This window comes from Tinamus guttatus, unplaced genomic scaffold, assembly GCF_059628265.1.
Source record: "Tinamus guttatus ecotype Peru unplaced genomic scaffold, ASM5962826v1 Tinamus_guttatus_pri_ptg000355l, whole genome shotgun sequence".
Classification (NCBI taxonomy): Eukaryota; Metazoa; Chordata; class Aves; order Tinamiformes; family Tinamidae; genus Tinamus; species Tinamus guttatus.
The window spans coordinates 2996074-3023599 of record NW_028288889.1 but is presented as its reverse complement, the minus strand read 5'-3'; the positions used below and the strand labels follow the sequence as shown (position 1 = coordinate 3023599).

The window sequence follows — 27526 nt, the reverse complement described above, 5'->3', positions numbered from 1 at the left end:
AGTCTTCTGTTCCGCGATTGCATTAGCCACTCAAGCACCGTACTAATGGCTAGAGTGGATGTACCCAGTTAGTAGAACCAGTTAATTTTCAGGTTATTTTCTGAACATTGCTTTCCGCAATGCAGCAGTCATTCACACACAGCCACTTACTTGCAGGAAAAAAAAACATGAAAACTTCTAGCTCTGGAGTAACTAGAGATAAGAATTTTCTCAAGTACATGCAGGATCTGGTTGTTTGAAGATCCAAAATGGAAAAGCAGACCAAGGTTGCCAAAGACCACACGCTAGGCTTTGTGGACTACTGAAAGTATCCATGGCATCAGACTGGATTACTTTAAGCTTTTCAATAAAATCCATCCAGTTTTACAAGAAATAGTTTGATATAAAACAAGTGTCCTGATGAAGTAACTAGGTATCCCAAGAAGATTTCTGAGATTTCAATGTATTTTGGACATATATATTACAGCCCTGAAAAATCAAACTGAAGAACACATCCAGAATCCTCTGAATAAGCAGGGGATTATGCAGCAGTCCCCAGAGATTCCTTGCCAGCACTTTTTAAAACACTGGTGTTAAAATACTGGGTACTGGTACTGAGATGGGAAAAGACTGCATAACCCTGGCATGCTAATGTTCACTAAACATCAAGAGGTGGCTCTGCTGAGGTGTTTCACAAATAAGATGTCATGGTTCCCTAAAGTGCCAAACAAATGACATTCACAAGTTCCTAATGATATTTGTTCATTTATAAAGCATTCCCCTGTCACTGCCACATACAAGGTCTGCAGAAATTTTAACACACAAAGGCCTATCATCTCTTTTGAGATCAATGAAACTATCTCCATGATGAAGTTTCCTACAGCAACCTCTTGATTTCCTGCTTTTAAATAGCATAGTTAAAAAATGATCCACCAGGATTTTACTTGCATATTCGCTTATTTTTTTCCAGTGGCCTTCAGATAACTGGGGTTTTCCAGACAGCAGTCACTGAAACTGCGTTATAAACAAACTCTATAGTCACCAAAACCTAAATGCATGGGTGGAAGGATAAGACTTCCACATGGTGATCACTCTCTGGAGATACCATTGGAAATTAAGATACATCCTGTTATTACTAATTTAAATTGTCTTCCAAAAAGAAAAGGTGTGTCCCATTAGAGAACCCAAATACCTGCGGGATTATTTTGTAATGCAACGGAAATAAAAAAGAAGACATACAAACAAACAAACAAAAAAAGAGTGAAAAGAACAAGTCTAAGTCAGAAGGGAGCACAGAAATAACTGCAGGAACTGCTTATTTGTCCAGTATCTGTCATGGCATAAAAGAGCCTGCAAATTGCTCTTGTATGAGTAAGCAGTTCCCCCCTCAGAGGCAGATGTGAATATTACTTCTGGCTGGGGTGCAGCTTTGGGCTGCAGTGTGTGGTGAACACTACCAGTGCTATGCAAAGGCCCCTAAAGCAACCACACATCATGGCCGTGGGTGATGAGCAAAATCAAATGCCCGTGATACCAACAGATCCTGTTTTCCAGGATCCTGCAAAAGAACTTCTCACACGTTACTACAAGTACAGCACTGAGTTTCTGTTTCCCATCAGCATCTGAAAATGAGTTGTCCAGTGAATTCCAACAGCACTGAGAGCGTTTTAATACATGAGGACAGGTTTCAAACACCATGGGTGACACCCTGATACTAAGTGATATGATTTCTGACAGAACCAGTAAACCCCGAAAAAAGATACAGTTGCACTCCAGAAAAAATAGCTAAGTTTGAAAAGGCCTCTGTTAGGTAAGAAAAACAAACATTTTGTCAGAAAACAATCTTTTTTTTTCCCCCCCTTTTTTTTTTCCCCCTTTTTTTTTCAGGGCTATGCTGATTACAAAGCTAGAAGGAAATGGAACACAGGAACACAGTAACCTGAGAATTTTCCTCTCACCGCTGCTGAACCAGAGCTGCAGGCTCGTGGCGCAGCAGCCCACATGTAATTTGTGCATCTTTCTAACTGCCACACTTGGTGGTCTGACCTTTAAGAGAGATGATACCGGGAAAGAAATACTGTGCTGTCTACATGACAGAGGATGGCAAAAATGCTGAAAATCATTTCCCAAAGATAAATTACTAGCTAACACCTGCTAGAGAGAACAAAAACTCTGATCACACCTCAGGTTAAAAACATCCTTAAAATGGAGGAGCTCTCCATTGATCAGTGGTGTTTAGAAAAGGAAATCTAAATTCTGTGGCATTACGGCTCATGCAGAGGAGCTTTTTTACATGGAATGGCTAAGGGAATGACTTTATTATTACTGTTGCCTCCTATTTTTCATTAGGAGATTTTATTCCGCTTCCATATAGTTTTTCCAAACAATTTTTTTTTTCAAATATATGGCTTGACATTTTCCATGTCCAAATGCCCACCATCTGGCCTTTAGAGTATTCAGAAGATGCTAACGTTTCTCTTTAGGAACCAGTAGGTCTTATGCTTTGCGCAAGGACTTGCCATTTGATATGGAGATATTTTTGTGCTGTTATTTCACAACAAACTCAGGCAAGCTGACTGTCTAAATGAATAAAAAGTGCTTCTGCTTCACCAATGAAAGGTGAGTCAGCTGGAGTGAGCCTCTCAGACTACATTCAGGCTGACAAACCAAACACGCCTGGTAGCTGGTGCAGAGCCCAGCTGGCCTGGCTGGCAGTGCCCACATCGTTGTCCTGCTCTCCTTGCCAAAGCCCCAGGGGTGCCTCATCCTGGCCATGCTGGGGTCCAAACTGTGGGAATTGTGTGGCAGAGAGCTAGTCAATCCAGGGAAAATGAGGCCACGGACTCTTCTCACCACATAATCCTGAGGCTCTTTAATTAACTGGAGCAGCTTTAACCTCAGAGCTCCTCCCACAGCTTATCCAAATGCCATCCCCGCATTCAAACGTGCCTTGAACTCGCATCGTTCCTGGACAAGATTGAATCACACATGAACCATCCCCACACCTTTTGGCCCAGACTTGCCAGTGGAAAGCCAAACTTCACTTGAAATGACTCCTTTTGTCCTTCTAGGAACCTTCTCTCAACTTGGGGTCCAGGCATCATGCAGAAAGAAGGACCCTCACCTCAGGCACGGTGTGTAACTACACACTAGATGTGGTGTGAGGGCTCTGGGAAAGAGAGGGCGAAGGACATTGATGAGAGGACATTAGCAGGAGATGGGAGAGGAATATTCCCTCCTGAGAAGCCCCAACACATCATGTAGCTGGTAGCCTCATGATGCTACTCTGTGTACTACAGAGGGCAAAATCTTGGTGGAAAAAATAATCAAAGTTATAATCTTCCCAAAGAAAGATTTCACAAGAAAGCTTGGTTTTGCCGTAGTTTGTTTTTCCAATGTCAATAACATACTTTTAAAACAATTTATCTGGCTTATTTTTCATTTAAGATAAAAATATGCATGCATCTATGGGTATATTTTAGGATATATATACTTACATATGTGCAACCACAATGTGTTTGCTAGTGTGTACAATAACTTTTACTCACAAACATCTCAATTTGTCCTTCGCAGAAAGCCATCCTTTCCGTGTTCAAGGATGACAGGAGCGTTCTGGGTAGTACGGCTTTTGCTGAACCCAGAAATCTCAAGGAAATATCATTTTGAAATGGCAAATTTAACTAAAGAAATTTTATAGTTAATGGTTTGAACTATTTTTTGCCTTTATTTCTTTCAGATAAAATTGCCCTAGACCATCCTCTACATGGCATTTTGGAAGGATGCAACGTGCCCTATTGCACTGCTTTGTTTGCACCTGCAGTGGGAATGAGCTGCTGACCAGGGTTTTGCTTTAATACTGAAAAAATAAAGTTTAAAGCCAAGGCAGCTTGTAGTTAATACAAGCATGGCAATAGGAACTGCAGCTTACATTTCATATTTGATACTAGATGTTATGGAGCAATTTTACACACAGTCTGTTTGATGGTAAAATTAGGGAGTCACTGGTGGTTAAATTTGTGAGGAATTCCCTTCAGATGGGTTACTTGAACGCTTGTGCTGGTTATTCATCAGAATCTGTGTGGCTTCATAGCTGAGAAAGTCAGGTTTGATTTATTCATAAAGGAGACTGTTCTTCAGCAACGCTTCCTGCCTTGAGTTTCTTTTCTTTTCTTTTATTTTTTTTTTTGGTAAGGAAGATTATGTCAAATTAGTTCATAACTTTACAGAGTTTTAGATATGGAAATATAAATCATGAATCCTAATGTGCTAAGAAAATACAAAGGATTTGGGACTCTTCTAAATATTAATTAAATCAGATAGTCTAGAAACTCATTAATATAATTTACCCTTTGCTTTGGAGAAGCAATATGAGAGATTCACAGATAATAGGTCAGATGGAGAGACTCAGGCTGAATGGTATGACCTTTTAATACAGAGCTTACTTTAAATTTTATTTATTCATCAGTGCCCATATTTCAGTTATGAGATTTGAACGTACAGTAGGGACTCATTCTGTCACAACAGTCTAAGCCCCCCTCAATCTTTGAATTCAATCATGGGCACATTTTAAATAAAAATCTAACACACAAGATTAAAAAGAGGGTCAAACTCAGGCTGATTAATTTTTTTGTCACATCTGGCATTTAGTAATTATTTCTGTGTCTCAAAATGCAAGAGCCCAATTCCAGAAGAAATGGATTATCCATGCACGTACCATGAGACAAATCCAGACGCTTGCTTAATAGTAAAAAATGCCCTTTTATCTCATAAAAACACACTTGAAGAGTCCTCATGCTCCTCTGTGCATTTTGGGGTCGGATGTGCTCATGAAATCGCAGCGCCGCAGTGAGGGCCTAGGTGAACATGGCCATGAGACAACAGCACCATCTCCTGACCACGAGCCGCTTGAGCCACCTCGACACGCTGGCCACGATGCGGTTAAAACAGCCAGCAGAATAATGTGCAGTTAAAACAATACGAGGCTTGGGTTCTTGTAGCACTAGCACTGGGGTGTGGGAGGTGTGTTGGCTTCAAGGGAGGAACGAAAATGGCCACAGTTAGGATAAAAATTCATAATTACCTGTGGCCAGCAAGCAGACACCTTGTGGGGTTACGCATGGCTGTTTGAGAGAACAGCATTCCCATTTACTTATGTGTATATTTATGTCTTTATTTACACACCAGGAAATGGTGTAAGGTCTTTTTTTATGTAACTATGCAAGGCTCTTTTACACAGACACTCCTTTTGAATCCTTCCAGTTCCTCTTAGATGTGGCCTAAGTCATATGCAGATGCTTATTTGCACTCCTAGGTACTTCAAGGGCTCTTAAATGCTTTAAATTCTTAAGAAGTATCCATATTTTACCAAAGTGAATGTGGAATTACTGTTAGGTGCCAATTTGGGGGGACTGAAGGTTTAGTATCCCTTGCACTGTCTCAATAACACAGGACAGGGATGCAGCTCTGATTTCAGGTTACCTAAAGGGGCAGTGAGTGCCCACAGAGGTGTCTTGGGGATAGCCCTGACTTCAGGCTCACTTGGCCCCAGATAACCCTGAACACTGAATACACAGCGTAGGAGAAAGGAAGCAGATATATTCTCAGCAACTGGTCCTGTCTTCCAGCATCTTCATACTATTTCCATAGCACATCCTCCTAAAGCTAGAAGGACATTATCTTATCTTACTTTACTAAATTCAAAGACACTGGGATTGACTACCATCCTTTCTGAGAAACTCTGAATCTCCCTTTACAGCAGTTTTCTTCAATCAAACTAACAGTGTTTCATACCTGGGCAGCAGAGGCACCTTCTTCACCCGTGGTTGGGCTTCAAACGCTACAGGGGCAATGGCCGAGGCTGGCCTGAACTAGGGCATCTTATTGCTTGTAGAAGACAGACTGACCAAGAAATGCAGGTTGTCACAGTATGCTGGGAAAAAAAAAAAAAAAAAAAAGATTCGAGTTGAAAGCAACTTTTGTTCAAAAGCAGAGCTGCTACTTTCAGAAAGGGCTGGTCGGCCACCCTCTTTTTCCTCGAGTCCAGCGGTGCTGGGGTCAGCCCACACCGCCGTGCTAGACCCCTTCCATACGCTTGTCCTGCCTCCAGAGCTCCCTGAAGCAACGTTCCCTAGGCCTCCTTGGCATGGGGGAGCACAGCGCACTGTGAAACCGCTAGAGAGAAAAGTAACTCCCTCTGCTAACCCCAATTCCAGTCTTAGCCAACTGTAGTGAAAATATAAATAGCAGGATTTGGACTAATTCAGTTTTCAACATCAGCACATGGCCCAGGAAATGGAACTCTCCAAGAAGTGCTGTGTTGCTCAAGCCCTGCTATGGGTCCGGTTGAATTTCCAGTACCAACTGCTAGGCAACATTTTGTCAAGCATTTTCTGTATTTCCTGACTGGGAGCTGTTTGAGTCTTGTAGGCTAAATACCAGATCAAGGCTGTCAAGGGGCAGGTAGGGACTGCAAAGGTACAACCAAAAGAAAAAAAAAAAAAAGACCTGGAAAACATTTGAATTTAATACAATATCTTGAATGATCATGGAAAGGCCAACCCTAAGGAGACATGGAGTAGAAGACTTAGTGAAGGTGAGGGAAATGGCTCTGTGGGTCTTCTACCTCCTCAGTCATCTGCATATAGAAATCGTGGCTGTGCTGCCTGCCATCATGACGCAGCAAGAACCACAAATCCTGTAAGTTGAATAAGAATTGCAAATTAAATGCCACAATGAATATCTGCATCTTTTCAGATGTACTTTAATCATCTAATTAATTCCAACATTCAAAAGTGCATGACTCTACTTGCAATTATCAGCTCTTTCCTGCCTACTCAGAGCAATCATCCCCCCATGCTGAAGAAAAGCCGGTCCGTGCCAGTCTATATTTCTAGTGCTATCTGTAAGTAAGATATATCTCATCTCTGAGGAATCTCTCATTCTGAAAACCTTCATCGTTATACTTGAAGAGAGAAACATGTAAATTGAGATTGACAATGTTGTCACGGACGTGGACATGAATGCTAAATTTGTACTTGTTCCTATAAGAGTTAAGGAAACAGGACATTTCATAGGATTATTTTTAATGAGATTATTTTAAAAGCTTTTTGGTTTTATTATCTTTCCTGTGCCACATACTGGTAACGAGGAAGATATGCAACATTGCATGCAGTAGTAACAGAAAAAAATCATTACGCAGTGGTCTATTACAGGCTTATTTGAGCACATTTTGTGCAACATTGACATGCTCCATTAGGATATATAACCTGTTTCTGTTCATTAGATGAATGCCAAAACCGATAATCACACAGGCACTGGGAGCCACTTCTGCCCTCCTGTAAAAGCTGCACTCGTTTGCTTTCTACCCAAAGCCAGTTTGAATGGGCAGCCTGAAATTATTAAACAAGGAGCTGCTGCTTCAGTTGTAAGAACCTCTTTTGCTACAGTAGCTCCTGGAGCCATTAAATCAAAAGCCTGATCCATTTTATAGCTTTATATGGCAACTTGGTCATATACTAGCTTCATTTGTCACTTGGCCAGTTTTGAGCTTTCAACCCAGCACAGCAATATTTGAGAACTGCTGATAGTGCAGAACTGTATTCCTTAAATATTGTTTTGCATTACGATAAGAAAAATATTAGCATTAAACTGTTTCCATGAACTCACTAAAAAACACTGCTTTCTTGCTGAGCTAAAACACATTTTTCATTGGATTTGCAAACTGAATTCATTTTATATAATCTCCTCGGATTCTGTCATTCAGCTTATAAAAATCATTACCCTGCCTGGCCCCTGGCACTCTTTCCCCACATCTGATCACCCAGTCCTGAACACATGCGTGTGTGAAGGGGTTCTTCATGCTCCAGGGGATGTTGGCGACACGAGACGCTATCAATATCCATCGCCAGTGGAAACACCAGCCCTGCAGGGGCTGAACAAGCTGATGATCGGTTGTTAATTATATGGGGCAAGTTCAATTGCATTTCCCTGCAATGGGTTGTATCTGTTTGACCATGATATCTAGCTGATTTATAAACCCATTTAATTGCATTACAGCCTTCATACTTGCAATGTGCAGGCTCTTACTAAGTGAATAATTCTGAGATATACTGGTTATCTCATTTTTAAGTGCTTACACACCAGTTTTGATATATGAACTCATAACATATTTTCATTGCATATTTATGCAATAGACCTAACTACAAAGATCGTTTTACCTTGAGCTTTCCTAACTTGCTTCTCCGTTACCAAAGAGCCTTGCCATTTCTCTGCCCTTTTTCATCTTACCTTTATAGTTCTCAAAAGAGCCATCTACAACTGTTGTATCTAGTTTCTCTTCCCAGCTCTTTCCTTGCTTCCATTTGCTTTGATTCCACCTCCCTTTGAAACATTTCTGCTCAGGGCTCTTACAACCTTTTGGAAAAAGAGATACTGTTAGCATCATCTGCCTTAATGCCTCTTCTGCATTCAGCACGGTAGCGAAAATCTTTCTTCTTGTTATCCCGGCCTCCCTTCATTTCTCTGATCCCTCTTTAATATTTCCTCTGCTTTGTGACTCATCCTCCTTTCTCCTGCACTTCAGCTCAGTTTCCTTCCTGGGTCTACTTTGTTTATCTCGATACTCAGAGCCCATTTCAGCTTCTAACCACTGCCTTGCGGATCTATGGCTCCTTTTTGCCTCCCTCCATCCACACTCATGTCTCAGCCGGCTTCTCTGCCTCATCTTGGATAGAGAACCAGTATCCCACACTTCATAGGCTCCAAACTGAATATTTTACTGTCTTTCCAGACTATTCTCCTGATCTCTCTTCCCTGCCACAATTCAAAATGCTGCTGTTCTCCTTCTAGCACTTCTGTAATTTGGCAGGCATAGTTGAGTTTTCCTTTACATTTTATCTCAGTCCAAATATTTCTAGTTCTGTCAAATCTCTCTCCCTGTCTCTCTCTCTCTTTCCCTTGAGGGAAAAAAAGTTATAATTCTGACAGTAACTGGAAGTCTTTGAGGTGCTGCTTCTTCTTCTTCTTTTTTTTTTTTTTCCTGTATATTTCCAGACTTGGCAATGCAAATCCCATGAAAATGGGAAAGGGAATATTTGAGATCAGTGCAGACATTAAGAGACTCTCTGCCCCTGCAGAGCCCAGATCTATTGCATTTCCAAAGCAGAGGGAAAGAGTGGCGAGGACAGCAGTAAAGGCTATTAGGAGGTAGCCTAGGAGTAAAGGATGCAAAAACTAATATGAAAATTTTGAAGCTAGAGCCAGGAGAGGCACCTTTTTCTATAACAGATGGTTTGGACCCATCCAGGTGATAAATAATCCTAAGTGGTTCCAATGAAGGTCTGTCTCCCTAGAAATCACTTTATATTGGTGGGAAAACATTTTGGCTGGGCAGTTCTTCTTGTTATCATAGCACCAACACTTAGGGTTACGGAGGATCTGCTCAGAATTGGAGTCTGAATAATGTTTTCATCTACTCGCTCAAGACCTTTATCCAGCTTCCAAATCTGAAGCACAGTAGCTGTATTCAGCGCCTGGAAAAACAGCTCCATTCATTATCATCCTTCCTTGGTTTCTCCAGTACTCTTTAGGTTGGCAAGTTGCCACCAGTGTTTTTGCTCTTAGTTTATATTTCTCTTTGCATCCTGCTGGCTCAGTTCGAGCATTTCTTTTTGTGTTATCTCTTCTTTCAGGAACTGCAATTAAAAACTGTGATGTTAGAAATACTTTTTTTTAAAACCGGCAAGTCCAGAAGGAGATGCAGCTGCTGACTTCGATTCCATGGCTTGTTTGTCAAAGTGCAGCACTACGAATGCTACCACAGAGCTATGGGCCCAGCGGGGCAGAGGAGTGTGTGACCTGAGCTCTTAGAGGTGCCGATACACAACGAAACTGGTTTCTATTCTGCTTCTTGCTCCACAATTGTAAAGGCACCTGGGAGTTTTATAAAATCCGGTCTGTTGTCTGTAACTCATGCTTTTCTGATGATATCTGTGGATTCATACTTTGAAAATTGGGTGACAGAATATCACTATCAATATAATCCTTAAAACATTCATATTGTACCCAGGTGCTCTTGCTGCCACTTTATCTTGTTGGAGGTCCTGTCAGGCTATTTTTCAGGTATATGACATGATTTATGCCCTTGCTGTTAGAGCGAAACTTATTTCACTGGAGTAATCATGGTTTCCAGTCTATCTTTTATCAATGCCATCAGCTCACTCACCAGCCTCATGTTCTTTATCCCAGGCCCATCGTGTTGTTGTGGTATTACCTTTCTCTGCAGGAGGCTGAATTGCTTTTATTGCTTCCTGCTTGAACAACTGCTAATCTCTCGTTTGGACTTTTTCCAGTAGGAGGGCTATACTTCTGACACAACTAATTCAAATTGCCCTTGCCAGGATTTAACAGATCAAAATATCTGCCTCACTTTTTCCAAGGTCAGAGATTTGATTTCCTTTAGAATCAGTGATTTAGAAGCAAGTGCCCTTTATGTTTGAAATGTTTTGGGCAGTTGCCCCTTTATCCTCCCAGGCTGATGAACTTTCCCACATCCTGAGTTTTCTGATACCAGCCTGCTAATCACTGATACTTATAGCCAGACTCTATAGGTGTTTACAGCCTGTAAATCCCGCTGATTGCCCCTACTTTTCAGAATGCAAACTACCCAGACTTTGATGCTAGAGTCATGTTTCCCTGCACTGACTCTTTAGAGCATGGCTTCTAGCTTGCTAACCCGAGCTGCTAAACGATCCTCTTTTTAATCTAGTGTCAGGTTGTTTAAGCTTCCTGGAACTCCAATTGATTTCATGCAGTTTTGTTAAACCAGTAGCTGAACTTCCTTGATACAGACACAAGTCAGATCTTCCAGGGTCAAGAGCATAAGAGCAGTCACCAGACAAACACACACTGTTCACAGCCTTCGCCAAGTTCCCACTGTGGCTGTATGCCCTGAAGTGAAGAAAGGGAAGCTCCCCTTCCTAAACTAACAAATTAAATTCTCCAGAGATCAAACAGCAAAACTGCAGCACTGAACTACCATTCAGTTACCTTTGAAAGCACTGCCTGCAGCACAAGATCATTTTGAGCCTGTATTTTCCCTCCTCAGCATCTCTTGGTGCTATCTTTGTATGGCTCACTGGTATTGTAACTTCATTCAGGTCAAGCCCGGTACTGACCTACTCAATGACTAAGACATGATATTATATATACCATGACAGCAATGACTGACAAAATGTGGGACCTCATTACACACTGCTGCCATTTGTGTGAGGATTCTCAGTTTCTAATCCATCAGGTGCTATTATTTTGAAGTACTTTATTCTTGCCTTGTGAGACAGGCTCTTGTCGCTGTGACCTGGTGGGCTGCAGTTTTGGTGGTGAGGAAGGATGGAGATGTAAAAAAAAAAAAAAAGTAGAGAATGAAAGCAAAAACACCCTCTCATAGGGAAAAATGCAGGGTCTTCTGGATACTAAAAGGCAGTAGATAACTGTGTGTATGTGTGTGTGAATGTCAGGTTGAATTTCTGAACTCCCAAGCCTGATCCTTGCTGGCTGTGGCCAGTGTGGGCTGCACGTAAATTCTGGTACCTGCTGGAGACATGCCGAATCCTTCCATCAATAGCAAGGCCTGAAACAGAACCACCAAGGAGGAGACTGGTCGTGCTGTGTGCTTCTGCACATTGACTATTTACCTGGCAACACGAGGGCCTTGGAAAGAAGAGGTAGTGCCAAAAACAGGCAGCACTCCCAAAAAGGAGTGGAAAGGTGGAGTCTTGGCTGGAGGAAAGATCCTGGGAGTAGGGGAGGACCCTGGACTCACCATCATGACACAGCCCCACGGATGGGCCCTTAAAGTCTCCCCGGCCTGCTCAAACACAGCCCCTCAGCGGCAGCCCGCTCCTTTTCTCCCCAGTTCACCCGCACACCCGTGGGAGCGCGGCAGCCGTCCTGCCGCACCGCTGTGGCCGGCCTGCTCAGGCGCCCGCGCGCGGCCTCCGCGGAGCAAACCACGCACCTCTGCTTCTGCTTTCAGCTGCTGCTAGTTTTCGTATGTCTGACCCATGCTCAAAACCCTTTTAGTTCTTGTTAAAGCATCAGGAAAGCTCAGTCTCCTCCTGCTGTTCAGAACAAACCTCTCAGGTAAGTGGAGAGCTGCACGTGCAAGTCCTTCTGCCACTCCAGCTCCTCTCCCGTAAGTATTTGAGGGATGGGCCCGAGTCTGCTGCTTGGCTGCCGCTTAACAGAAGGGGCAAATCACTCATTACCTGGAGATCTTGCTCTGTGCTCCTTGACTCTTGTGAGACGACAAAGCTGAACTTAAAGAAGATCTCCAGCTTTTTTACACAACTTACATAAAAGGACATAAGCCTATATATAACCATATATAGGCATAGGGTTATAAGCATAACCCCATACTTATAATAACACATTGGGACCTCACAAAGCCTCTTTGAGCTGTTGTAACGCAAATAACAATAAGAAGCAGAAGACAGAAACAATCAGATGAGACAACAAACACAGATGCAGAAGACAATGATGAACAGGCAGATGCAGTTATTCTGAGATTTCTTTTTCCAAGTTGCCTGGATTTTAATGGTCCAGATCGCCCTTGAAAAAAAAAATTGTATGTAGAACTCAACTATTTTAAATCAGCCTGGTCTTACCAGCTCAGTGGAAGCAGATCTATATGGACTATATGGACTAGCTGAATATCTACTTTTGCTACTAGAAGGTGGGAGGAACCACTGAGGTCTTTGGCAAACCCACTGCAGGAGAAGGAAAGCAAAATATATGGGAAAAAAGGTGAGAATGAATGTTTCTATTAACGTCACTTCCACATAAACATCAAAGTCTAACTGGGATCAATTTACAATTAAGATTATTAACCGCAAGAAGCTACTCGTTTTGAATCTGATAACATAATTGTTTGTAGTCTACTGTCTACTGTCTACAGCAGAATTTTCTAGGAGTTTCACTGGTGCTCAGCACTGGTTTTGGGACTGATGTGGTCTGAAGAGGTGGTGCTTTGAGGTGACCCAGCACTTGGCTCCAGTGACGAAAGCTGCAGCCTCTTTAATTAGGCCCATTAACAATGACTGATTTTTTTTTAATGGAAACTGTGACTTATTTGATTATCCATTTAGTCAGAACATGATTGCTGAATACCCTTCAGAGTAAAGTATTTAAATCAACCCAATTCTCCCCGGATGTCTTATTAACTACTATGCAATAAAAGAGTGGCAATTACTTGGCTCTAGAATTGTTTTTTCCTCCCTATAACAAAAACATTTTAAGGCATCACACAAGTGTGCATGAAGTAGGGGGAAGGAAGTCTCGTTTTAGATCTGGGCAATCAGCCATTCGTCTGGGTTTTGTTTCCTCGAGGTTGATTATACTTTCATTGTGCTTTAGTGGCAAGAAAGTCTTTTCAGACTGATTTATTCTTGCCTGTTCCTGTAACTCCAATGTGAAGGTCTTACACAGGGCTCTGTAAGTGTAAATAACTATCCGTGGTAGAAGAAGTTTTGTCTTGGTCACTAGAACTTTATCTCTGTCCATTTTCTCCATTCTGTTGCTCACCTAAAGAACCCTCATCCCTCTTCCTCCCAAGCCCTCTTCTCTTGCTCCCACCCCTGCATGCTGCTCTGACACTAGTGCTTGCATGTACCAGGGATATAATGCCTACAACAGACACACATACCTTATACATCTGATATTTCTACTTCATATATACCATATGCCCACTATGCACACAATACATTTGTGTCCCCTGACCAATGCACTTGTGTCCCCTGACCAATGCACTTTTTTTTTCCTGCTTATTGCCTCTGTTAATTCATGTCTTCTCAAATCAAAATATTTTGAGCTTCTTGGGACAGCCATTCTCACTGTAATTGCACAGACGTTTACGATGTCTTTGAAAAGTACACTTTAAACATGCCTCTGTAATAGTGCTGATTTCTGGTGTCCCAAGCAAGTCAAGAGGAGGAAAAATTTATTTTTTAGGAAGCAGATTATGCCCTATGAGAGAAAGAAAAAAGCAATCGAACCTGTGGTAAAACTCGTTGCTGACCAAAAACAAGGCAAAAGCCAAGCACAACGTACCGGCCATGAGAAAACGAGGAAGAGTTTCTAAGGCAGAGATTAATAACTGCAGAGAGCACCGTGTCACTGAGAGCATCGCCCTCACACAGGAGAGGTCTGGGCAGCAGGTCGTGGCCTCTGGGCTGGGTGATGAGGCCTGGGGTGGCTCAGAATTACGTTCGAATATAGGTTTCAAAATTACACTAAGGCTTAGAAACTGAGGAGAGTCCTCAGTGCTTGTTCCAGCTTTCTGAGAAATTACGACCAAAAATATATACAGATATATTTTATCAGAAATTTGTATACTCCAGGTACTGTTTGAGCATACCTGCTGGAAAGGCAGGAGTGCAATAGGTAACTGCACTATCATGTTACTATCACTCTATCACACGCAGCCAGGCTATTTGACATTTACTTTAATCAATTTGTATTTCAAGGTTATCTGTGAGTTCATTCAAGAAGACAACTCTCAAATATGATTTGGGATATCATTTCCAGCTTTGGCATATGTGTCTCTTATTAGGATCTTGGAAGGGGAAAATTCAGTACTGGAAATTTTAATGACGCTGTCAGCAGGTCCTGCAGAGCTGATGCATAGACCCATAGCATAATTGAACTAGGATGCCTGGGGTTATTCAATTTGGCAATAACTTTTCAATGAACGTATTTATCTAGCCATCTGACATAAAAACATTTGGGCTTTAGAAGAGTTGCACTAATGCACTTTCAGTTTGTGTGTGTTGTTCGTCAGGAACACTAATAGATTTAAACTCCCTCCCGTGCAGCAGCACACGATGCACGGCGTGTGACTGTGGCCTGCCTGCTGAGCCCCAGCAGCGGGCTGAATGACACGAGTTTTGTCAGGATTTAGGGCTATGACAGTTTTATGCAGCCAGGACAATATAAATCTGCATCATTTTCATCTCATATAATACAAAGGTGTATTCCTTTCTGAAGTGCATTTTGCATTTGCATTAACTTGTTTACAAATTACAAAAATCCTTGATAATGTATTTTTTAACAGTCCTTCATAGATGGCCAAAGCATCTCTCTCAGAATTACATTTAACTATTCTCTTTGCTTTTTCAATGTGTGTTATTGAACAGCATAGTGAAGTAACACATAGATCAGCATCTGCTCATCACAAAGTCAATATCAATCACTCATGGATGGTGGCACAAAGTATTCAGAGGATTAATTTTCAGTACTAAATTCAATTCTCTCTCCTACCATTAGCTAACAGAGCAAGCATTTATTATGCACAACAATATGAATAGTCAGCTCATCCAGTGACTTCACTTTTTTAAAAAGTCAGCGCATATTCAAGGGATTAAAAGCAACCCCCTATGGAAAGACATAGGACATACTTTAGGAAGAAGCACAGCCCTCACCGCCAGTGTGTGCCCTATCTGGACTAACGCGATGAGGCCACGGGCATCTGACACCTGTTCTTGGTCTTTAGCCCGGTCCAACTTGCAGTCACTTCTGTCGAAGAGTGATTTAGTGGGGATTTAGACATATAATTCTACGTAAGTCCTGCTCTGGCAGCCTCATTCCTCTTTGCTCGGGACCAGAAGGCCCGCCGGGAGGGCCGGAGCGCGCGCGAGGACGAGGCCCGCGGCGCCGCCTCACCAGGAGCAGGCAGGCTGCTCGGGGCACCGCGCCAGCCAAGCCCTGGAGACAAGCGCGGCACTTTCTGTTTCCTTTGCTGAGGAAAATCTACCGTGAGCAGAGATGAAAATATGAGAGTGAAAAGCCACAAGAAAGCGTCAAGGCAAAGCCTGGCAGAGCCCAGAGCAATGCAGAGCAAATCCATCTCCCGCCACACGCAGGAACCTGAGCGGGGACACGACTGCACAAACCTCGGCGCACTAAATACCGACCCGTGCAAGCGGTTGCCATGAAGAGTCCGGGAAAGTTTTCCTTGGTGCTTCCTTCCCTTGTTTAGTCCCACTGTGACTAACAGCAGCACAGAGGGGTTTAGTCTTTCTTTACTCCCCCTTCACTCGTGTCTTCCGCCCCAGGCCTGCTGAAGCGCAGCGGGAGCCGCTGGAGCTGCCAGCCAAGGCCGGAGCCGCTCTTATTCTGTGGAGCAGGGAAAAATGGGTGATTCCAGTCAGATTTATCAGCGCCTGTCCTCAGAGTACCTCTACTTTGGTGTCTGACAACGCACCCATTTATTTGTATGTGTTGGCTTGAGTAAAAGGTACAAGGAACATGCATTTAGTCTTCTTTTCTTTGTCTGCTTGAAGAAATCACTCTTAGTCAGATCTTTATTAAGATGCCAGTTACTTAAAACATGCAATTAAATATTTATTAAACTAGTGAAGTGGCTGCAGCAGCACTATTTGTGGGAGCTGCTTCCAGGGGCTGGCAGGGTGGGAGGCTCCGTACAGGATTCCGAAGAGGTGGAAAAGTGTACGTGGACATGTGCTTTAAACAACAACCTTTCTTTCAGGTATCCCCCATAACTATTGCACTTGGGAGTGTTTTCCCATCTGTGGAACTCGAGAGCTGAAATGCATGGACATCCCTAGGGAAGGCCCAACTGGTCAGGGTTGATCATAGGACAGAGAAAAAGAAAACTCTTGCTGTTGAGTTGCGACATAATTTATGAATTTTTTTTTTTTAGTAAAGTTATAATTTTCATTCCCATAGTCTTCACTTTACAATGCCTTTGGTAGAAATCAATCGTAAAAGATTTGCCATCTTTCCACTGGTTTTGAATTATAGCAATCAAAACATTTCATACCTTAGCCTTTATTTTCTTAACTGCCATAATTCAACTTTTCAGATTCAGTATCTATGTATTTTTTATCAGTTCAGATCTCACATGGAAAGGTTACTTTAAACTAAAAAATGAATTACAGGGCAAGACTGTTGTGAGGGACTGTACTGATTGTCATAAATAGATCTGGTATTTGACAGACATCAACTTACTTGTTCTATATAGCAATTTTTCTCTGAATATCTCACTGAAAACCTCATCTTCCTGTAATGAATGAATAGAAATTGCTCTTGAAACCTATCCTACTAGTTATATCCAAAAAAACAAACCAAAAAAAAAAAAAAACCCGGGCAATCAGAAACAGAACTAAACTTGCAGACAGAATTTAGATTGGTGACAAATCAAAGTAATCTTATTCCTTCTGTCACCTTTTGTAAACAGGATCAAGTTCCAGTCATTAAAGACAGAGACAGAGCTTCTCCCCAAGCTTTTGTGCGTGAGATTAGTATTTAAGCCTTGAGAATGAGCCTCTGGAAAAGGTGGGCTATGTTTCTGCACTGGTTTCTGCTTTACTTTATTTTCACAGATCTTTAGTGACCAACTGACCAGTAATAACCTCACCAGAAATTACCCACACAATCCAAGTGTTCTGCTTTCTGGGTTTTTTTTTTTTTTTTTGCTTTAATATATGTAGTGCAGCATTATGAAGTCACATTCTGAAATACATAATTCAGAAAAGAAAGGTTGTGGTTCAGTGATTTGGCTGTTTCTAACACACAAACTAGCTGTGGCAGTTATGTCCCTGTTATGTTCCTGCTGGAGGCTGCTGTCATTAGTGGAAAAACCCTGACACTTTATTAGACAGTCATTTCGTAAAGAAATATTCATTATGCAAACCAGCATAAAAATGCCACAAGCAGAAGCCTCAGCTGGTGTAAACTAACACAGCTTCCTTGGCTTTGGTGGGGCTGCGGCTGCCTCCTCCTTCTGAAAAATTTGCCCTGGATTCCAGTTTACAGCTACTCTGCTCCCATTCCCAGCAGAAGAAATAATTTAAAAGAATTCATTTGCTAAATCTCCTTAATTATTAGACATTAAACACATCTATCTATTCCCATCTCTAAGCTAAGACTTTGTACACCTACATATTTTGTGTGATACTGGTAGAAGATGGTTTTTCTCTCTTGTTCAGTTGAGACCTTTGTGCAATGTTTTGACTGCCTTCATTTTCTTACCAGCTTGGACTCTCCTCTTTTATTCCATCCATGCAACAAGTCCTCTGCCGCAGAGCTGGGCATGAACCTCTTTCCCCCCAGATCTGCTGGTGTCGTGTGGACAACGTGATGTTGGTGTCTGATCCTTAGTGAAGAGTCCTGATGGCCTCGACTGCTCCTGCCAGCAGAGTCGCTCTGGAGATAACGCTGGCTGATAGCGCAGGTGCCTCAGGCCAAAGCCATGCGTTGTTTCTCCATCTCCTTTCAGACACATGGGATCCTCATCTTGTGAGAGCAAAACTGTGCTCTTTGTTGCCTGAAAGGTGATGAGTTGGTGACAGCAGCAACTCTTGGGTGCACTTCAAAAAGGAGGGATTTATAAAAGTCTCAGTGCAGCACTTGTCTTCACTTCCCCTGCGCCCCAAGCACATCTTATTGTACCAAGCTATTCTGATTTTTGTGTTTTGAGACCTTAGTCCTTTCTTCTTTTCTACCAATAAAACACAATCCTGGCCAAATCTCCACCAGAGCAAGTCCTCGAGCTCAGTGGGAGAAGCTGCTGATGAGCTCAAAATGTGCACTTAGCACAAGCTGGTGTCACTTCTACCTTCTAGCCCTTCGCTAAAGACAGCCTGAATATTTGGGGCCTCTAAGTGAGCGACAAAATCTGAGCTAATTGGCTACAATCAAACCAAATCAACACCTCCTTTTTTACACAGCACTAAACCCAATTGCAGAAATACTACAGACAGCCACCATCAAAAGGCTCGGGCTCTTGTACGTTTTTGTGTTTTCTTTAACCTCTCTGCCGCGTCTCACTAGTGCAGAAACGACTCGCGCCTCCTCATCCTGCGGGAGCCTCGTCCAGGCGCAGTGCAGCCCCGCGTGTGCAGCCAAGAGCTCAACCCTGCACACTTCTTTGGGTCAGAGCCCATTTCAGCGGGCGGGTGGCTCGTCTGTGACCAGCCTTCCGGATCACATGTGGCACGTACCCCAGCGCTCTCCTTTGGAGGGCTGTTTAACACGTTCTTCCTTAACCAACAACTGTGACTTCCCCTAGTGGCCAACTGTTACTTCTAAATTCTATCGTTTGAAGATTGGGCTGCCTGTTTGCAACAAAAAATTAATCAGTTTTGGAAAAATATCCATCGACTTCCATTTGGAAAAGAAGAGAGTCACTGCATAATTTTAATGGAAGAGTCTTATTAAAGCAAGAATTTTGACCAAGTATCTGCTGCAAAATAGCAGGGAAGAAAGAACAATCTTTCAGCTGAATGAAAGTTCTTGCTAGAGGACTAGTTCACTGAAAGTTCAAGAGTTTACATAAAAGTGTCTCTGGACACTTGCAAAATGAAGGCTATAATATTCCCTTATAGTATTCATTTATAATTGCTCTTTCTAGTGCTTCCTTATGTGGTGTTTGTTCCTTGGGTCTGTCATAGGGCCGAACAAAGGACACTTCTTCTCTCCTTAGGAAACATCAAAACATTCTAGTCTGTATCAGCTTTGCTCTCTATTCAATCTGTCCTCTGACTAGGACAGATTTTTTTTTTCCATTAATTGCCCTCATTTTTCCTAATTTTCCTCAAGAAGCTCTTCAAAAACACCTATGCCAGTATTCCAAGTTTGAAGTCTTTATCCTGTAGGCTCTCTCGATTACCAAATACTTTGCATGGCTCCTCCTGCAGTTCTCTAAAGAGCTTGGAAAACGCCCATTCCCCGCACTCTTATTAATTAGAGCAATACTATTCGGATTAGCTAAGAGGAGGAGGTCCCTCTAGGAGGCCTTGCTGTATACTTACATAAAGCACTGTGCTTCCTAGGTGTCGTACAGCCTTGGCTTCCAAAACTCAGGAAACTAAAGCAACTGCCGGGTGTCTGTCCATCTACCTCATTCCAAACCTATGAACCTATGGCCATTTTCAGCTACATTTGATAGAAGTCTCACAGATTAGTAAGCTTGTTAACGGCTCTTGAAACAATAGCTGGATAGATAAAAAAAATACCTTGCAGTATTCCCTGGCAGGAAAGTCAAGGAAATATTTACCTATTATATGTTGGTTGTCAACAAACATCAGCTGGGTCTATGGGCAGGCAGACGGTCGTGGCCTCCTGCAGTCTCCCGCACAGACAGGAGGGACGTTACTGCTTGGAGGGCGAGCTGGCTGATAGAAGTCAGCATAAAATGAGATTTTGACAGCTTTAATGCTCACAAAACCTTTTTTTTTTTTTCTATTTTAATGAGGAAGGTAGCCTTTGGCAACTATCTTCCTTTTCTCCTTCCAGCCAGCTATCTAAATTGCCTCTTCTCAAATATACAAGGAAACATGAAATATCACCCTTTCATTCTTTCCTTCTACCTGTCCCAAGGGTTTCATTTTCATTTCCTCTTTGGAAAGATTGGAGACTGGGTGTTTTTCCTCCTTTCTGTTGCATCCAAAATGTAACAGGAGGCCAGGCACAGTTAAACCTGATTTAAACTAGCAGCTTATATCCTCAATGGATGTCCTGCTTGTTTCAGCAGAGAAGGAAGCAGCACTATCATCTCTCAAATTTCTTTGTTTTACCAGAGCACCTCGGGGCACGACAGAACAGGATGAAGAGCTGTCCAGGTCCTGCCGACAGGAACTCTCTGCTACTCCCTCTCCTTCTGCAATTTGCAACATATGCAACTCCATTATGTGCAAGCTGCCTTCAATTTTATCCTGCTGCTTTTCCCCAGAGGGCAGAGACGACATGGCCAAGTTCACAGCTGGGCAAACTTCTTAAAACCCAAAACAAAGGCACTATTTTTTAGTTATTATTTATGCATTTATGCATGTTTTGAAAACTTTAGCATCTCACCTACATGTGTGTACAGCAAACAGCTCTGTGCTTTTTTCTGTTGTTGTTGTTATCAAAAGCTGTGAGATTACAAGGGTCAACATTTGCTTGCTTACAATCATGGTGCATCACATCCACTGTCTGTCAAAGTCCCGTTGACCTGTATTTATCTTGACAGTTTGATCTAAAGTTTCCACCTTGTGTTTACAAAGAGCAGCAAGGGAAAACATCACTCGCCTCAGGGATTAAAAACCACATCCACTGGTACTGGTGCATTCCGGGGAGCATCACGCGGGGGTAGATTCCTACCAGCAGCACATTCAGTTATTTCTGTCTTCCTGTGACACCAGTCATTGCTTCTGCCAACTCTCTGAAATGTCCTTTCCTAAGGTGGTAAAAGAGAGGGAAAGATGGGAGACAGAAATACGCAAAAAAGGACAGCTATTTTTTGAGAAATACTTGACATTTCATCCTCTTCCTGCTTGTTTTCTTCTTTAGTTCTTCCTTCAGAGAAAAAAAAATGCTTTCAAGCAGTAAACCATATTTCTTCAAAGGCCTCTTCTTAAGCATGGGTGAGATTCTAAGTGAAGAGAATTTAGCTCACAAATCACATGCCACTTTGCTGAGCAGAGAAACCATATTTTCCAAGGAACAATGTGAGAAGATTACAAGAAAGGAATTATGGTTGGGACATCCACTTCAATTCCCTCTGGATTTGTACAATCACTTCAGTGAGCATAAAACCAAAAGCAAAAATAAATCACAAAAGGGAAATGCATTAATATTTAATAAATTAATAAATGCATTAAGGAAAATTTATGCATTAATACACTTTGGGGAACAAGTCACCCTCCCCCCCAAAAAAGTAAGGTTTTTCTCCAAAAATGCTTACCATACAAAATCTTTTATTCCAACAAATTTTTCAAACCTTCATTCCAGGAATTATCAAAACAGAAACAATTATATTTCATACATCCCAAGCAGTGCATATTGCTGGAAAAATCAACAGATACCTGTCCAGAAAACTGGCTAGCCCAGGATTTGAAGGCGCCAGAGCTGTCACTAAGCAGATGACAGAAGCTGCAATAGCCGGGGGGCTCAATTACATGGCTAGCTTGGGGAGCTGACACCACAGCTCAGAGAAAATCCTGCTTCCGTGTATCATAGCCAAACACCTTTTTTTTTTTTTTCTTTTTTTTTCAGTATTATTTCCTGAAGCATTTCTATCTCTTGGAATCCATAACTCTCAGTCTTCTAAGTAACTGCCCTCCTCTTCCATCTGTTTCCACTTAGACACAGGATAGACAATATATGAAAAGAGCGTTGTGCTGGATTTTCTGTGCTGTGAAAGACATTCCCCTCACTTTATCTACTGTTAAACATGCTGTCTAAAATGAATGTTCTGAATTTTGTATGCTAGGTAATTTTCCTGATTCAGGATCCTTCCCGAGGAATCCTGTTCTGAGAAACATACTCATACTTGCACTTACTCCCTCTGGCAGGTATGGAACATGTCTGCCCTCCTCCTCTCCTTGCTCCCTCCTCTGCTATTTTGACTGAAACATTCATGGAAGAAAATGTAGACAGCACCTAATTTCAATGGGAAATGGTCAGAGACATTCGCATTTCTCAAATGGTAGCAAGTAAAGATATGCAACATTCTGCAAATAACTTGGTTACAGTACATAACTCCTGCAATATCATGGGAACAACTTCCGACAGAATCATTTCGTGTCTCTCTACCACTTGTAATTCTTAATTATCTGGTGAATCAGATTTGGTTTGTACTGTAAACAGAACAAGCAGTGAAATTTTAAAACCACATTTATTTTTAATACAAAATCTGTTGCACTATTACAGAAGTGAGCCTGTATGTTTACCCCCACATGCACAGATAATTCAGCATCTACAATTAAATAAGAGTAAAATTATACTTCTCTTTTACCAAAACCATTGGCAAATCTTATTAAGAAATATTTTCTTTGTGCTTTGTAATCAGTGTTTGCATTACTCATCTCTTACTTCGGCTCCCATTAAGAAAACTCATCAATGGAAGGCTCAGAGGTGCAAAAAAGAATTTTCTTACATCCAGCTCAGATGTGTAATGACTTCAGTTGTGCTTTACCTACAGTATATACAGGAAAGCTGCAAGATGTACTACAGTCTAACGTAATGCACTGGTAAAAGCTCTGAACGGTTTTATTAGGAATCTGCGGTAAATAAGTAGAACAGTTCAACTATTTCATTTTCACAGCAAAAAGAAAAAAAATATATATTTAAGTAGATGCTTTAAAATACCATGCACACCACGGGCTATAGTACTTCTTACACAGTACAACATAAGATTTCTGGTTTTGTTTGTAACATCTAGAAGCATATAGCATCTACACTTTGAGTGTATTTACAAATTCAACAAAATATCTACATATAAAAAGCTTACTTAAAATTAAACTTGATGCAAGTTATGAAAAACCAATTTATTGGCAAATGAAACTGAGCATTCCTTCAACCATAGGTTGTTATAAAAAATTTATATTTGGAGGTAAACATTTGATTGATATAATATGTGAGAAAGTAATTTTGTAGCTGATAACGGTGATCTGTGACCACTAAACCACGTTAGCACTTGTCAGATTCCTTGCACTCTGTGGTTCCCAGGGGTAATGCTCACCCTGCTGCTGCGCGTGAGGAATTCCAAAGCTGCCACGTTCATCTGGCCGTGATACAGAGGGAAATGCACTCCTGCTGCTATAGTCTTGCTGGTATAGGGTTTTTTTTTTTCTTAACAATTTACTTTGCAAGAGTTTATAATTTTGCTGTATTAGTAAATAATTTAATTTTGACTTTTTTTTAAACAGATTTTCTAAGGCCATGAAAACTTGTTGTGCTCTGTCTATAAAGTGAATATTTTATTTTCAAGGGTAAAATATCATGCTGTTTTTTTGTGCAATTTAAAACATTGAAAACCTTCATTTTTTTAGCACAACAGTTCCATAACACTTTTCTTTTACGTTTTTACTTTATTTGGCAATGATAGTAGTCCACTAATCACAGTTTACTGCACCAACTGGTTTAGTAGTAGAGTGCATTATGGAATGCATATTGTAAAAAGGCACTGAATGTATTTTGCCCTGTGTTTCCTGGAATATTTTCTCTCATTTTAAGGTTTTTCCTTCAGTAACTGTACAAATTCCAAAACGCATTGCAATGCGTGTCTTTCATGCCCTAAAATCAATCCAATGTATTTTGATGTAAAAATAGAACACTGTACTGCTGTAACACTTGATAGATTAAAAAGGCTATAAAGTAATAGGAGCAAAGAGCAGATAATAGGGTCTCATTAAGCATCAGCAAATGCAAGTGTCATACTTAAATCATTTAGCAATTATATACTGTACATACTGTTCCTAACTGTCTTACAAAAAGACATATGATAGCTAGACATTAAGTCACCAATTTCACAACAATGTCCACAAAGACATTGAAGTTCTATGTATTACTACTATAACACTCCGACAATGAAAACAGAATTCATATCCAGGGATTCAGCTGAGGACCGCATAACAAATTATCAAACCAGGTTTTTATAGTGTACACAAGATTATCTGTGAGCTGTGTAGCATTTTTTTCATGCATTATACTGTATTTTCAACAGGAAATAATATTATCAGTCAATGTTGTTTTTTGTGTCACTTTCTTGAAAAAAACAAACACGAGAATATTTAGGTTTGGGACCAAATTTGAATTTCTTATTTTGACTTATAAGAACATTCCACTTACTGTGTAATTACACTGTATAATTATATTGGCCTGCATATTATTACAGCATAAACCTCTTGTGGTGAGGAGCTTTGTTACCTGCATGTTCATATTACACGGAGGGGATGTACAAGTGCTTTAAATGTAACTGAAGATACTGTGACAAGGGATCAAGTTCTTTGATTACACAAATGAATTCATGGCATTTACAGGAGAAGGAGCCTCAGAACTTTCATTTCCTTCTGCAGGTTCTTTCTCTTTTTTACCACTGTATTGTCCAATAAAGGAGCCGTCCTCATTGAACTGACCATTTACACCTTCTCCATAGTCAACTAGACTATCATCACTGTCTTCCTTTTTCACAGTTCTGTCTGAAGGTGTCCGGCTTCCCTTTTTTAGAGGCTTATGGTCCTCTGCATCACTGGAGACACGCACATATATGCAACGCCAAAAAAAAAAAAAAGGAAAAAATTAACGAATGTACTATTTATTCAGGTAAAATCAGCTATGCATGCAGTTTAACAAAGCGAGTGCACAGCCCTGTAACCCTTTAGTAAACCCACATCACATTGTAGAGCCCAATCAATATGATGCAGTTGACATGAACACATGGTGTAGTAATGGTTTAAACAGAGAGTATCTTCAGTGGAGGGAAGGGGCTTTGTGGTTTCTTTTTTGTTTCATCGTGCATGAATTTTCAATGTGCTGTTGGCTCAGAAGCAATTTAGATATAACTGCAGGCATTAAAAAGTGGGTTGTAAAGTTACATTAAAAAATTGCTTGTTCTTCAAAGAAATAGCTTATAATGTGAAGTTAGTCTGTTAAACTTCTTAATTTCCTTGACTCCTTGAACATGAATGAAGAATGAATTTGGTTAAATGAAATATACTGTTTTTTAACTAGTAAAAAGAAAATAAAAGTGCTGCATTTCAAATAATTTGTTATACAATGCAGGCCAGACTTGCAATTTTCCTCCTTACCTTTCAAGAGACCTACATATTCCATTAAAAGGGTGCAGAAGAAACAAATGAAAATAGCCTAAGAAGAAAAGCAAAGTCCATATCCTGATAGTGATCAGAATTTTATGAAGTTGCTCTTCATATGCTAAAACATTTACTGTGTCCAGGTAAAGCAACAATTTAAGCTTACATCGTCTAGAACCGAGCAGTTAGGCGCATGCTTAGGCTGTTGGCAGGCAGGACGAAACGCGTTACTCCATTTACCTCTGCTGGCTTCATCCTCATGCCCTTCTACACTTTCATTATCACTTATCAGATCAACCTGCCTACTCTAACCCTCAACATCTTCTGGCAATGATGATGGTGATTTGGAGGACAACAGAAAAAAGGAAAGAGAGGTCAAAACTACACAGCATATACAAGATCACACAGAGTAACAAGTGTCCTATTGAGAAGCTATAAATCATTACACCAGTTCTCCATTAAGCTGCTGGGGATTCCCTCCCTTTCTGAACAAGAAAGTCCAGAAAGAAGTTCTGCCCAGGCTCTGGCAGTGAAAAAGGGGAGTGGAATTACCCAGGGCATGGTCCACTTGTTCAAAAAGAGGAAACGTGTGCCACGGTACCATGATTCTTTATCTAACTGGACTAAGGCTGTGTGTATTAGATATCACTGAGAAGGATGGAAGTGAAAGAAAGCAAGGAAGGAAACGTAAGAACAAATAGGAGAGAGACAGCAAGACAGAGGCAGAGCAAGTGAAGACAACAGGGTTTTGGACAGCAATGTTATAACTCTGGGAGTACAGAGAAGGGTCCCTGGTGGTCAGGGAAAATAAATGGATTTTCTGTGTGCTGCCAAGAAGCAATTTGAAAAAGCAGCTGTATTGTCTCATTGTGAATACAGAAGCCCAAAGAGCTATAAAATACTGGCTTTTGAGTGTGGAACACATTGCAGAAACATGTTAAAGCCAGAAGTTCTGATATACTGTCTCTGAGGCTTGCTGATCTTGTTCATGATCTTCCATAAAACTGTTCCAAAATGCAATCAGGATAGATCATAATTTAGTTAGCTTGTAGTTTTGTTTGCTGACTGTTGAACTTACCTAGTGCAGTATTTTGAAATGGAAAATAAAGTACAAGCTGGACTGAGTAAAATTACTGTGGAAAATTTAAATGTATGCCACATACACTGTCCATACAATTAATAGTGAGACAATAAGTACTGGGAGCAAAGCAGGAGATGAGCATGTGAGTGAATTCTGCATGGAGGTGAGACAGCTAGGAAACTTGAGTCTAATGATACTTTTATTATTTGTTGTTTTACAAATAAATTTCATATTTTTTAAGGATGGCAGTTTCTTAATGAAGACCCATACTTATAGATAACCAGGTCATTTCAGTAAGTAACTTGCCATTTTAGTAAGAACAGTGTGTTTAATTTTGAGGTATACTCTGAAAGGATGACTTAAGGTTGCTAATATTTTCGCATATTTCTTGCATATTTCTTTTTCTTCTTAGTTTCATGAAAGAAATAGCAAACTTGCAGCTAATGATTAAAAGACATGAGGAAGTATGTAGGTGATAATGACAAGCATAAAGTACAGACTTACTTTATAAAACAATACTTGTATTTCACAAGCTTATTGAAAGAAATGTGTTACCTTCAAATCTCCTTTCTTCCTTCACCTTTTTATTTTTTCTTCCTTAGAAACGGGTACATGCAGCAACCAGTCAGAAAGGGGAAGACATTTTTATGGTGCCTCTGCAGTCCAGCAGGCAATTAGTTCCCACTACACTTTGCCACATTAAGAGACATGTAAAACAACTCAATATATGGTTAGGAACACACTACTCTTCCTTATAACACAACTGTCACTCAAAAAGTAACACAAAACAAATAAAATAGGTGAAGCATCCTGAACTCTTTCCCTATACACTATGCATATGTTTCCCTATGCATTACATCTCAATCCAGATTTCAGA

General features: G+C 41.0%; 2 protein-coding genes across 22 annotated transcripts in view; both read right to left on the bottom strand.

Moving 5' to 3' along the window:
- CNTN1 (contactin 1) overlaps positions 1-27526 on the bottom strand; it is a 330215-nt gene that overhangs the window by 236205 nt on the left and 66484 nt on the right. The window lies entirely within an intron of this gene.
- The window catches only part of NRCAM (neuronal cell adhesion molecule), a 58752-nt gene continuing 55454 nt past the window's right edge, over positions 24229-27526 (bottom strand). For all 21 annotated transcript variants that reach the window (XM_088529909.1, XM_088529911.1, XM_088529904.1 and 18 more), the window contains one exon: positions 24229-25006. In XM_088529909.1, coding sequence (XP_088386035.1) covers positions 24769-25006 — 238 coding nt within the window. In that variant the 3' untranslated portion in view covers positions 24229-24768. The remainder of the gene's footprint in view (positions 25007-27526) is intronic.